The sequence below is a fragment of the Abramis brama genome, assembly GCF_963993115.1.
Source record: "Abramis brama genome assembly, chromosome: 10".
NCBI classification, from domain to species: domain Eukaryota; kingdom Metazoa; phylum Chordata; class Actinopteri; order Cypriniformes; family Leuciscidae; genus Abramis; species Abramis brama.
The window spans coordinates 6,879,435-6,893,947 of record NC_139972.1 but is presented as its reverse complement, the minus strand read 5'-3'; the positions used below and the strand labels follow the sequence as shown (position 1 = coordinate 6,893,947).

Below are 14,513 nucleotides of genomic sequence, written 5' to 3'. Positions count from 1 at the left end.
CGCCAGGACATACAGAACGAGGGGGCCTCGTTGTGTCACTGGGGGGGGCATACCTCTCCCACCCTCAATAATAATAATACACCCACTTTTAATTAAAACAACAACAACCATCAAGTCACCATTTAGGCTACCCGACGCGACGATACAGAGCAACGCTGCCTACAGCATTCTCATAAATAATAAGGACCAGCACTGGCTATATAATCAATCATAGTAACAAAGACAAAAAAGCAAAAACACATCCTACCTTTAGAAAAGCTGCAGTCGACGAGTGGAAGAGTTAAACTTTCTCAGAACGAGGTCTTTCCATTCGTTGCGCATTTTCTTTAAGGTCCTGCTCAAACGCAAGTTGCACGAGCTGAGACTTACGTGTGTGGTTCATTGCTCGTCTGTTGTCCGTGATAACGTTCTTGAGCACAGAAAATGAGTTCTCACACATAGCGGTAGAGGCCCCCGAATGTGACAGCGAGTTTAAGTGCGGACAAAACACTAGGCATAGCTTTGAGTACTTTGTGGTTTTCAGAGAGAAGTCTCCTAGTAGTCATCATCTGCTGGCTTTCCTCCTCTTTGATTCTGGAGATCTATTGCTTTGCAACAATGCACTCCGTTTCCACAATGGTAGAATTAGTTAAATCCATGATGGGCTTTATGGACTTTACATCCAAAAAGGTCTAATTTTCTGGGTCAAACTGTGCTGCGGCAAACTTTGAATTGCGTTCAACGTAAAGACGTACGAATTACGTCTGTGCTGTGGCGAGTGGGACAAGTTACTAGGGAAGCACCGATATGAACATTTTGGCCGATACCCATAATCGATAATTCTTTACATTTGAAAGCCGATAAATCTAAATTCAAATTTTGATATACTTTGATAGCCTGTATACATAAACAAAAGACTCATCATTAGTCCCAAACACTTTAACATAATTCAAACATATAGAATATAGTAGCTTATTTTGAACCAGTGTAAGATTCCTTAACTTTTAAAATTAAATTTAAGCCGTGTTTCCACCGCAGGAACTTTCCCCAGGAACTAGGAACTGTGGGCTGGTACTCGATGTGTTTACACCGCAGGAGCCAGGGTCTAAATGAAGTTCCGGGTAAATATTTCCCCCCTCGATAGTCCCTGCTCACGAGGTAGTACTTTTTCAAAGTTCAGGAACTTTCAGGGGTGGGACTTGTGCGCTGCACAAGCTGATTGGTTGTGTTCACGCCGCATTTTGGTTGGATGACTCCATGCAGCATTTTATTTATTTTTAACCTCCCTTTTTAAAACATCTATTGCGGTTCGTGTCGTGGCTTCATGCAGTAAGAGTTGTCTGTCTGCAAATATGGAATTTAATAAAAAAAACTGGTGGACTGGCGACGAGTTTCAGGCTTTATTTTGTGGAAGAGGAAACTTTCTGCGCGTTCGTCCCAGCCATTTCACAGTCAATGTCCGCAATAGCTGATAACATACAAATTTTATATCTAACGTTAGCATTAGGAGCTTACTGAACACGCTTTATCAGTGCTCGTCTCTTTTCTGCCACAGCTTTTATTATTAAGTCATTATGTTTACACATTGCAAGGCACTCCAAACCATGTTATAAATTTACTATAACAGGATTGAAATAGCGCTTTGAGGTTAGTAACAAACAACTATTTACAAGACTGTCACTATTTATGATTGATAGGGGTTCAGGCTTTTTTTAAGCGTATTTGCGAAAGAGGAAATTTTGGCGCGTTCGTCCCAGGCATCTCACAATAACTGATAACATACGTTGTCTAATTTTATACGCATACGAGTTTTCTGAACACGCTTCAGTATCAGTGCTCGTCTATTTTGTTTTGTTAATTACCTCGTTAGTAAACCAATACATAACTGCAGCACAGTTTGAATCTCCTCCATACTTATTATAAATGTGGCGCTCAAAACTGATTACTGTCCGTCGCAGACTGGGAGGAGCAGTTGCGCGCAGTTTACCTTCCCGGTACTTTAGACCGCGGTGTAAACGCAGAAAGCAACCGGTCTGGGGCAAAAAAAGTTCCTGGGAAAAAAGTTCCTGGGACAAATTGTTCCGGGTAATTTCGGTGGAAACGCGGCTTTACACTCCTATGGCCAACTTTCTTTATTAAAAAATGGTAACACTTTATAATAAGGTTTCATTTTGTTAGCATTAGTTAACATGAACCAATAATTAATGAACAATACTTCTACAGCATTTATTAATCTTAGTTAATGTTAAGCTCAACATTTTATAATACATTTTTAAGATCCAAATTCCAAAGCTGTATCTGAACATGCACTGTAAACTAACATGAACACACATATTTTATTAACTAACATTAACAAAGGCTATTGTTAGTTCATGTTAATGCATAAACAAATGAGACCTTATTGTAAAGTGTTACCAAAAATTAAATAAAATACCTAAATAATGCAAACAACTAACATTGGGCTGCATATAAAGAAACAAATTGCATGTACCATGGATAAATACAATGGAATCGCCTCCGCATGGGCAAATTAGGAAATTATTTTAACCAAACCATTGATGAAAATAATACAATAACAAAAAATGCTAGTTATTAATAACGCATCAATGTTTTTGCAAAAAAATAAAAAAATAATAATATTACAGTAATAGTAAACATCTTTAATATTAGGCTTACTGTTTCAAATGGCATCATTGCTGTTAGAGCTGCGCTCGCTGAAGCTGAAGAGAACTGAAGAACTTTTCAAGCAGGTTGTTTAAATCAAGGAAACACATCCTGTGTGAGATTAATCAGATATTTATATTTCATAAACGTAATATTACGGCCAGGGCCGTCGCTAGTGGGGTGAAAGGTAGTGACAATTATAGGGGCCCCCGCTGCCCATAGGGCCCCACAAAATCCAGCAGTTATACTATATAGGCCCCTGTTGTATGAATAATTCTAATATTTAAATTAGTTGTATGCCTGAGATTTAAATGAAAACCACAAAAACATGCAATTTGGTTAAATATTTTTTCCAAATATCTGCTTCTCTTACCTCCCTATAAATGGTTTAGTCTGATCTAAAGTATTTTAAAGAGATTGACTGACAAAATGTCAGGGAAAAGAAAACATAAATCAGGGTACCAGAAATGCCATGAAAAGAAGGAGAGGGAGGCCAGGAGAGTTGTTGTATCACAGTCGATCGAGACATTCTTAAAGACAGGTTGCATTGTTATTTCGCTGGGAATAAGAAAACTACCGTCTACAGCCTGCCGGGTACTGTCACTTTTCATTATCGGTGCGCACCACAATCGACCGAATGATTACGTGGTCAAAATTCCTGTCTTTTTACACTATTGTAAATAGAGTTAAAAAATTGACACGAGTCACGACGCATTGCATTTGCATCTGACCTGCTGGCTGATGATGTATTTATTACATCAATAAAACACGAATACACACTGCACTTGATTTAATACATTTTAGCTTTATTTAATAATATTATCTTTATTAAAAAATAAGACAATAAATGACTTTATTTTTTAAATTTTACTGCATTCTTGTCAATTTATAAATGTTTATTTTTTGATTTATGAATTATAATAGACTGATGGAGAAATTTATTATTTTGCTGTTACTTTTTAAAAATTGGTTTTATTATTGTTTAACAATTTCTTTTTATTAGTTGTAATTTTTATTTAAACATTTAACTTAAAATAAAGGTTTTACAACAACACCACCATCTTCTGTTATATGTGGGCCTCCATGCTCATCTAGTGTACAGTATGATATAGGGTGGTGGGGGCCCACATCAATATTTTTTTTCAGGGGGCCCCGAATCCTCTAGCTTACGGCCCTGATTACGACTTATATCTGCATAAAATGACGTGAATGAACAAACGAACTGCTGGCCAGAACGTGTAATCCCTGTTGGACGCGCTATTTCCACGACAACGCGCTGAAACACGGCAACTAAACCCAGAAAATTCACAACGTTTTATTACAATAGTGTTCTCATTATAATGTCATGTACAGTGAGGAAAATAAGTATTTGAACACCCTGCTATTTTGCAAGTTCTCCCACTTGGAAATCATGGAGGGGTCTGAAATTGTCATCGTAGGTGCATGTCCACTGTGAGAGACATAATCTAAAAAATAAATCCAGAAATCACAATGTATGATTTTTTAACTATTTATTTGTATGATACAGCTGCAAATAAGTATTTGAACACCTGAGAAAATCAATGTTAATATTTGGTACAGTAGCCTTTGTTTGCAATTACAGAGGTCAAACGTTTCCTGTAGTTTTTCACCAGGTTTGCACACACTGCAGGAGGGATTTTGGCCCACACAGATCTTCTCTAGATCAGTCAGGTTTCTGGGCTGTCGCTGAGTTTGAAACACTCAGTTTGAGCTCCCTCCAAAGATTCTCTATTGGGTTTAGGTCTGGAGACTGGCTAGGCCACGCCAGAACCTTGATATGCTTCTTACAGAGCCACTCCTTGGTTATCCTGGCTGTGTGCTTCGAGTCATTGTCATGTTGGAAGACCCAGCCTCGACCCATCTTCAATGCTCTAACTGAGGGAAGGAGGTTGTTCCCCAAAATCTCGCAATACATGGCCCTGGTCATCCTCTCCTTAATACAGTGCAGTCGCCCTGTCCTATGTGCAGAAAAACACCCCCAAAGCATGATGCTACCACCCCCATGCTTCACAGTAGGGATGGTGTTCTTGGGATGGTACTCATCATTCTTCTTCCTCCAAACACGTTTAGTGGAATTATGACCAAAAAGTTCTATTTTGGTCTCATCTGACCACATGACTTTCTCCCATGACTCCTCTGGATCATCCAAATGGTCATTGGCAAACTTAAGACGGGCCTTGACATGTGCTGGTTTAAGCAGGGGAACCTTCCGTGCCATGCATGATTTCAAACCATGACGTCTTAGTGTATTACCAACAGTAACCTTGGAAACGGTGGTCCCAGCTCTTTTCAGGTCATTGACCAGCTCCTCCCGTGTAGTTCTGGGCTGATTTCTCACCTTTCTTAGGATCATTGAGAGCCCACGAGGTGAGATCTTGCATGGAGCCCCAGTCCGAGGGAGATTGACAGTCATGTTTAGCTTCTTCCATTTTCTAATGATTGCTCCAACAGTGGACCTTTTTTCACCAAGCTGCTTGGCAATTTCCCCGTAGCCCTTTCCAGCCTTGTGGAGGTGTACAATTTTGTCTCTAGTGTCTTTGGACAGCTCTTTGGTCTTGGCCATGTTAGTAGTTGGATTCTTACTGATTGCATGGGGTGGACAGGTGTCTTTATGCAGCTAACGACCTCAAACAGGTGCATCTAATTTAGGATAATAAATGGAGTGGAGGTGGATATTTTAAAGGCAGACTAACAGGTCTTTGAGGGTCAGAATTCTAGCTGATAGACAGGTGTTCAAATACTTATTTGCAGCTGTATCATACAAATAAATAGTTAAAAAATCATATATTGTGATTTCTGGATTTTTTTTTATAGATTATGTCTCTCACAGTGGACATGCACCTACGATGACAATTTCAGACCTCTCCATGATTTCCAAGTGGGAGAACTTGCAAAATAGCAGGGTGTTCAAATACTTATTTTCCTCATTGTATATGACAGTCCCAATTATAGTTAGAAATGTGCATTGCTGTTTAAGCTGCGCACGCTAAAAATAAAGATGATCACCAGTAGGTTACAATTACGCACTTTACTGCATCATTAATTAACTCAAACAAACGCATCCTATATTAGATTAATCAGATACTGTATACACACTAAATTATCATATCACAACTTACAATGGCACAAAATGCTGCGAATGCTCAAGCGAACTTGTCTGTGCTTGTCATGAAGTCTTGACTCGGTGGACGCGTTCTTTCCGCCACAAGGCTGTAACAAATGAGCTCAAATGGGAAATATTAATAATAACTCATAATTACCAATTCGGTTAATTAGATTAACTTCAGGTAGCTAAATTAATATTACAATCAATTAATCAGTTCCAACAAACTCTTTTGATTATTCAGTTATTCTAAGAAAAGTGTATCTTTCATGGCCACCGAAAAAATAATTATTTCTTAGCATGTACAGCGCTTAGAGCAACAAGATCAAGATCATAAAATTGACTTTGTTGCAAGCAGATAATCAGAACCAACTATATATTGTGCACAAGTTTTATTAACTAAATCACAAACATAACTAGACAAACATACATATATTCATACATACATGCATAGGTAAAAGGGTGAGTGATATGGAAAGGGAAGCGGGAAATAGAACTATGGAAAAGATCTATTTAACTATGAAAAGAACCATCAGCTTATCATTTTCAGAGCACCTCATTAAATTGATACTTTCATGGTCTGTGCAGAGGACAATTCTTGAAGTGGTTGAAAATTGAGTTTGTCGGTGGGTCCATGAGTGTCAAATGTCACTGTACAAGTTGCAGTCGTTTTCTTCTCTGCTGGATGGAGAAGATATGATGAACTTGCATGGTGGTTTCAACGCTGTTGTGGTTGAGAGAGAGATCTTTTTCTCCTGGGGGAGCACATGTTGTGAGTCGAAGCCTGCAGTCCAGGCCTGCTGAGGCCACGCTGGACAGCACGGCATCCTGAAGTGATGAGAGTGCCAAGAGTTGATCGTTAACCCGTTCAGTGATGGTAAGGTTGTATTTTTCTGGATTGAAGAAAAGGCAGTCTGACTCCCTTTGGGAGCATGAAGGCGGCGGCACTGGCAGGGGGGCACTATCAACGTGAAGACGCAGAGGCCAGAGAGAAGAGCTAAAGAGGGGGAGGTCACTGTGGACTGTCTCTAATAAAGCCTGAGAACGGCCCCACCCCTCCTGTTTGCTTGACCAATGAGAAGGGTGGACTTTCTGGTGGGAGTTTCCTCTGTGGGGAAGATTTATGAGTCTCTGTTCTAAGCATGCTCCTTTGCAATGGCACGCTGGATTGGTTTCTGAAGATGAAACCAAGAAAGATTCTTGTAATACTAATATGTTGGACAGTTAGCGGCATATCATGTACACAATCATTTCGATCTTCAAAATACCCATATATAGAGACCAAACAGGTTCCGGACCAAAGGTTCCGTTAACTGTTGGTTCTATAATAAAATACATAGTATCAACAGATAATAGTATTAAGAAACACAACACAAGACAGTAAATCATTCACAAAATGTTCTGGAATGCATGTTAATTTCATGTTAATCAGTTCATCGATAAATTAATGCAGGAGAGTCTGTTCTAATATCTGTAGTTTTTGTAGCAGGGCCCTATTCACATTTCTAAGAGTCATAAAAACAACTTATCTGATCGTTGTCAGGGTAACTAAGATGGTCTTGCCCTGTTTGGGGGATGGGACCACAGATCACAGAGTGAAGTTTAAAGATTTTTCTTTTGTACATATACCAAATAATTGTGTCTGATTTGTCTCAGTCATTACAATGCGCTCGTCGCGCTGAAGCACTGGCTAACACGAATTCACAACATTCTTTTACAGGCGTGTTCTTATGAAGCGACAGATTTGGGCTGCACATGTTGAACTGTATCTTCCTTTTCGAAGTGATTCAAATCATTCAAAACCATCATGGCGAACAGCGCGCATCTCTCAGCTTAAGTAAATAATCTATTATCTATCGGCTTTGATACATGCTTTGATATATCTGCCTAATTTTCTTATCGGATCGATAATGATAATATCAAAAATGACCATTTATCGGCCGATATCGATATGTGGTCGATATATATTGTGCATCCCTACAAGTTACTGCCATCGATGACCAGGCTCAACGCGTCAGATCAAGATGAGCGTGCCCCGCAGTTGTGTCACAGCTACCGAGGATTTCACTGCGTTGATCCATCCTGCAATACTCAATATTTTTTTCCGGTGTGTTAAAGTGAACTGGAAAAAATCGCCCCATGCCGAACAGACCAAACGGACAGCTGTCCACAGAGTAAGTGAATATTTTAAACATGACGCATGTATAGATCGACCCATATTATACCTGTATTCACAAGTTGTGGGATTTCATGTGTTGCGTGATATCTCTGCGCCCAAGTAGCAATGCTTCGCCTGTGCTTCCCCCTAATCTAGTCCCATGTCAACATCTGCCTAGGAAATTGCCTAGTGTTAATCTGCTTCGCTATTTGTACTCGTTGTGTACTCGCAGGCCACAAGAAGTAATTAGTTGGGTTTTTTATCACTTTTACTCAGGACATGCTAGCTGGCAACAAAGGATTCCATTCATTAAGCTAAGCTAAGCTTGCGCCGACCCTGTCAAACTAAAACAATGCATGCACTGAGACAAAAATGCATTTGCCCACCTATCTAAATGTAAACGGTGGAGTGTTCCTTTAAATATTTCTAGTCTTCCATTCATTTTAACAAAAAAATAAAAATAGACAATCTCAATATTTTATCTTGCGGAATTTACCTGAATGTATTTGATATAGAACTGAATGTTGATCACTTGCAACAGGTTTTTATATGACCATGAAGGCTACAGAGGTACGGCTTCTCTCCAGTATGAACTCGCTTGTGTGATTTCAGATGACTAGCTGTAGTAAAGCTCTTCCCACAGTCACAACACAAATGATCTCTCACTTCATTATGTGTTTTCTGGTGCAGTTTAAAACTGTCCAGCAGTGTAAAACTCTTTCCACAGAGAGAACACAAGTGAGGCTTAACACCTGTATGAAAAGTAAGGTGTTTTTTGAGATATGATGTTGAAGTAAAATCTTTTCCACATTGAGTACAGTGGTACGGCTTCTCTCCAGTGTGAACTCGCTCGTGTGATTTCAGAGATCCAGACTGAGTGAAACTCTTGTCACAATATGAGCACTTGTAAGGTTTTTCTCCAGTATGAATTCTTTGGTGCTCTTTCAGATCACCAGATGTAGTAAAACTCTTCCCACAGTCAAAGCACATATACTCTCTCACTTCATTATGTGTTTTCTGGTGCCGTTTAAAATTGTTCAGCCATGAAAAACTCTTTCCACAGAGAGAACACACATAAGGCCTCTCACCTGAATGAACTTTCAGGTGTTCTTTTAGACGTGATGATGAAATAAAATCTTTACCACACTGATCACAGTTAAATGGTTTTTCTCCAGAGTGAATACGCAGATGATTTCTGAGATCAGATAAATATGTGATACTCTTTCCACACTGAGAGCATGTATACGGTTTCTCTCCAGTGTGAATTCTCATGTGTTTGTTAAGGTCTCCTCTTTGACTGAAACTCTTTCCACACTGAGAGCATGTATACGGCTTCTCTCCAGTGTGAATTCTCATGTGTTTGTTAAGGTCTCCTTTATGACTGAAACTCTTTCCACACTGTGAGCAGGAGTGCAGCTTTTTGGCTTTTGTTTCTTGAGTTTTGAAGTCACAGTGTTTAAAGTCTTCATTCAGTTCTTCTCTGAGCTCTGGTATTTCCATCTGATCTAAATTAAACACAGCAAGTAGTTATAATCAGTTTATGGAGGATAATTTCAAGGAAAATTCAAGTGAACAAGCAGAAAACAAGAAAATAGGTTTCTGTCTGTGTGAGTTTAAAGTATCAGATCTTTGATGTTGAAGGTTTGTTATATCATTCTCATTAATTTGAATAATAAAATGTGTTTGACACACTGCTATATACAAGATTAGGATATAATTTAGATGAATTTCTCTATCATTTATCATCAATATACTAATTATTTCACAGCCACCAAAGCAGTCAGCAATGAAGAATCAAGAATGGACACCAACCTATTTGTTCCTCAGTATCTTCATGTTTTATTCCGGATGGTTCTGGATCACTCATGTCTTCAATCTCCTCTTTAATAAACTCCATCTTTAACAGTCACACAGATTTCAGCTGCTACTCCTGGAGTTTGTCCTTCTCTTGTAGGATGATGGGAATATTCCCAGTATTTATTGGTGAATTGTTGTGGGAGGGACTTCACTGCAGGTGTGAACTGTGATCACCGTGTGATACTGACGCCCACAGGAGCAGACCTGGAATTGGAAAGTTATTGAATTTATAATTAACTAAATTAATTACTTGATAGTTTAGTGAATATATTTGCTGTTACAAATCGTATTTTGACAAGGCTGTATATTATCATAATATAAAACAGATCTACAGGGTCATCCGTGTCAAAACAACCAAATTTTAGAAACTTCCCCGGCTAAAATTTGTTATAATGTTAATATTTTTTCTGAAGAGAGCTAAACATAAATGTGATTGGTTTATATTTACTGAGTTATCCAGTATTTTGTAGAGGGGGGTAAAATGACTTTAGAAAGATGGCAAATCATTATTTTGTGTTTACACCAAGCGTGCCGCACAAACCCTGAAAAGTGAAGCCAAAACGTCTCGATCGCCCCCTGGTGACTGGTCCTAGTATAGGTCATAAGCCCCGCCTCCCCGTGTTATTCAACGGGACGTGAGACCAATTAACAATTAAATTACACTTCAAATATCTTTTTTCCAAATGTGTTTTTTTCATTTGCTGTCGTTTTTATCACGCTGATGTAAGTTCAAGTGTCTGTTTCAAAAATAAGTTGGTTTTTAGTTAGTTACGTGATGCTATAAAAACGGTGGTGTAACCTCATGATTGACAGCTGTGATTGACAGGTTCTCCGAGCAAAGTAGTCACTGAAGCACATTTTTTTCGGGATCTTCGGAGGACTGAGGAGATTGTATTTACTTTATTTTAACAAGCCTCTCGTCATACTGCAATCAGTTTTTAAAAAAGTGTGCAGAATGCACTCTACCTGAGTGCATTCTGCGAGAGTGAGGGCGGAGCGTTGATTTCGCGGCTTTACTTCCTGCTCGCTACTGCGCAGGTCTGGTCCTGAGATCGCTACTGCACAGACTCAAGTTCCAAGATGCCAGCGCCATATCGGGACACTGGCGGCTTCAGTTCTTACCAATGGAAAAGAGCGAAGGGACGTCGTCTATCTTTTTTTACAGTCTATGATTTACACAGAGATTGGTAGGTCCCACTGTTCAAATTGTTGAATTTTCCCATTTTCAATGGTTGAAAACCAAATATGGGTATAACTTCTTAAACAGTGGATCCTTAATTTGTTTAAAGAAGAATGTATGAAGAATAACTAGAAATGTATCTTGTTTCCCTCTATCAAAACAACAGTGGTGGAACTAGAGTTTTATACATGGGGTGGCCACTGCTACTTTCGGGGGTACACACACACACACACACACACACACACACACACACACTGGAAAAGCTTGTGGAAGGAATTGGGTCACTCTGTTTGTGTCTATAAGTGTTGAACATCCAAAATATTTGCAGAAAACAAAGCTGAAGCACCAAGGAGATAAGATACCGTAGCATGTGTCTGTTATGAACTGCTGCGTTTATTTACAAAAAAACAATTTACAATTTTTATTTATTTATTATTAGATAACCTATAGCAGGCATCAAGCAGACATGTACTTGAAAAATTTAAACAATTTTAGTGCCCATCAATATAAAATCTTATCCAAGGAAGATTTAATACAACATAATTCTTTCTTTATAATAATTTATAATAATTCTTTCTAATTATATATTTTTTTTTTGTGTGTTCATTTTTGGGTGAACTATCCTTTTAATCTGGCAAAATCATCTCAACTTAAATTCCTGAATTCGGTATGTGATTTACTGCCTGTGTCTTGTAGATGCTCTGAACTGTTGCTGGTTCTGAAGTCTGACCACACTGACTCTGACTAGCCAGTGGTGATGCAAGGGCTGGGGTCTGATCCGCCTGTTAGTCCAGTCATTTTAAGCCAAAATGGGGATCAACCTTGAACAAATTGCAACAGAAGCAAACTCAACTGATTTTGTATCCTCAATATGTCCTGAGTAAGGAAAAAAAAAGTCCCGAAGAATCCCATTAGGGTTAAGTTTCGAAAAAGACCCAAATATAGCCTATTCATACGCCTATTCATTCTTTTTCTTACTTGAATAGGGTAAAAATTTTAACCTTTAGATATCACCATGAAAATTACTGAGTTGATTACTTACATCAAGACAAACAAAAAATTTTATTACAAGTTTTTTGAAATTGTTTGTTAACATGGACAAACGGTGCATAATCTAATTACATATGTGCTAATTTGCATAAAAAGATCTAAACATTGGGTCTAGCCAGGTGAAAATGTCTTGTTGAATCTTGTTGACACATAACAGCAAAATACTTAATGTTAAGGTCTGAATGGAACCCATTTAGGCTACCCATGAGCATTAATACAGGCAGGAAGAAGTACTTTAGAAACCAGCCTTTATTCATTTTTAAGAGATTGGGTTTGGGGCTGGGTCCGTGGGACTGTTTCTGGGGGACGAGTCTGAGGGAAGAACAGGAGACAATGGTAAGGAAAATGCAGAAGACAAAAGGTAGGTAAAATAAAAAGTGAATCCCCAGAAACAGTTTTCGAAACTTTCCCCTAATGGGATTCTTCTGGACTTTTTTTCCTTACTCAGGACATATTGAGGATACAAAATTAGTTGAGTTTGCTTCTGTTGCAATTTATTCAACCTTTTTTCATAAAATGACCGGACTATGTTTGTGCTTATTTAAAAAGAACTCTGATATCTCTCCCTTTCTTTTCATGTTTAATTGACCCTGTTCAAAAATATGACAAATTTAAAATATGATTCCAATCATTCCATTCATATTCTAATCATCATCCAATTACCAACATTTTTATCTTAACTCTTTCTCGCCAGGATAAAAAATTTTTTTTTTTTTTTTTTTTCATTTTCACAATTTCATGGCACTCCAGAATATTTTGTTGTATTAATATCTGAACATACCAAAAGAAAGAACAGACCCTGTGCTTTTAAACAAAACAAAAAAATCAGTTTTATTCTAGCTTTGTGCGTCTTTTTTATCAACACTTGAATGTTGGCAAGTTTCATAAAAAGCAACATGAGCAAAAAGCTGAGAAAATCGCATTTTTATCAAAGACTACATCTAGATCAGACCCATAAAGCTTCACAGTCCTATAGTGATCGCATTATGATATCGCTTGTTTCTGCTCTTCTTTGCCTGCGTTTTGATCTGGAGGTAACGTTAGCCTACTCATTCAGGAGATGCGTAATAGCGCCCTACCATAAACTCGTGAATGGCAGGGAGAGTAATTTAAATTACATTCATAACTATACATTAAATCAACTAAGTTACCAGTCAAGTTACAAATTTGATCATTGCTAGCCCTATTCTGAACTGAAGTAACTGAGCTTCAATCGATTTCAAACTTCCAAACGTTAACTCGCTGAACACTGACTGCTGTGGCCTATCCTCACATTAGCTAGAACATTTGTATACTGTAACGTACACACGGCATGGTACTGTATATGCAAACAACCCTGATGCTAAACCTTAAAAATTTACTTCAAATATTATGTTTTCTTATTCGGTGAAGTTCGATATCTTGCAACCATCTCTCGTCCTCTGCTCGTCCGTTTGAAAACTGTGCGTGCGCCGCGCTGCCGGTAGCCTGACTACGTCAGACTTCGTACTTCCGCGCAATTTCAGTTCGCTTCTGTACTCAGTCTGAGATAGCGACCTATTTTAGCGTTTTCCTCCGGCCTCAAAACAGCCGGCCAATCAACGAACAGAGGGCGGGCTGAGAGCCGTGACGTAGACACTGATTGTACCGTGGATGCGTAGATTTACTTAACATAATCTGCATAAGTCGTTCACAGCCATGTTCACTCCGGTATTTCGCTGGATGGTTTTGTTTTCGCATCATACATGTGTTTACAGTGGAAGTTAGATGCGGCTGAGCATGCGCATAACACACGCCATAACCAAACGTTATGTGATTGGCTTACGGGTAACCAATGATTTTAAACTTTAGACAAGCGTCTTGTTTGAATAACTTTTAGAAATTTAGGATATTTTAATGTGGTTTAATATTAGTTATATTTAAAACAAGGCTTGTTTAATAATTTCCCAAAGTCTGAGGCGAATAACTGAGTCATCATGTTTAAATGAGCTGCTGTAAAACCTCTTTAGCTCTATTCGCACAGGATAATCATTTGTAATAATTGCGGAGGTTGTCTGTGATCTTAATCCCGCGCGAATCTGCTATGTCTTTAATTTGAAGAGTAAAAATTCCCCCGCAAATGACCTAAAGTTACCATAACTCTCTCCACATTAGTGCGGCTTCTCTCCAGTATGAACTCGCTCGTGTGATTCCAGTGCAGACAAACCTTATTCACGATAAGAGGGCTTTTACTCTGGAGCTGGTTAATGTTAAACTCTGTAATCTGGTAACATCTCTCATCTGCAGACTGGAAATATACGGCATCCGGAGAAAATATTCCACATCGTTAACAGTGACATATTCAGCCTCAACTGGTAAAAGTTTCAGCTCGTCTCTCTCGCTTCTCTTCTGCGCAGGCGCAGTGCGCGATGTCATCATGTTTCTTAAAGGGGCCGCATGTTATACCATTGTATTCAAAGGGTAAGTTCATCAGGGAAAGTAAGGCTGCTTCTTCTTCTTTGGGGTTTTACGGCAGGTTGCAT

At 38.7% G+C, this 14,513-nt stretch overlaps 1 protein-coding gene across 3 annotated transcripts in view; it reads right to left on the bottom strand.

Moving 5' to 3' along the window:
- Positions 1-5,680: 5,680 nt before the first annotated feature.
- The window catches only part of LOC311090795 (uncharacterized protein), a 61,626-nt gene continuing 52,793 nt past the window's right edge, over positions 5,681-14,513 (bottom strand). Inside the window, exons 1-4 of one of the 3 annotated variants that reach the window (XM_084126329.1) lie at positions 14,198-14,394; positions 9,738-9,986; positions 8,422-9,430; positions 6,062-6,942 (exon numbers count right to left, since the gene is read on the bottom strand). In XM_084126329.1, the coding sequence (XP_083982455.1) occupies positions 8,454-9,430; positions 9,738-9,822 (1,062 nt within the window). In that variant the 5' untranslated portion in view covers positions 9,823-9,986; positions 14,198-14,394 and the 3' untranslated portion in view covers positions 6,062-6,942; positions 8,422-8,453. Of the gene's footprint in view, positions 9,431-9,737; positions 9,987-14,197; positions 14,395-14,513 lie in introns of those variants that run through there. The other 2 variants (XM_084126327.1, XM_084126328.1) reach the window with 2 other exon arrangements.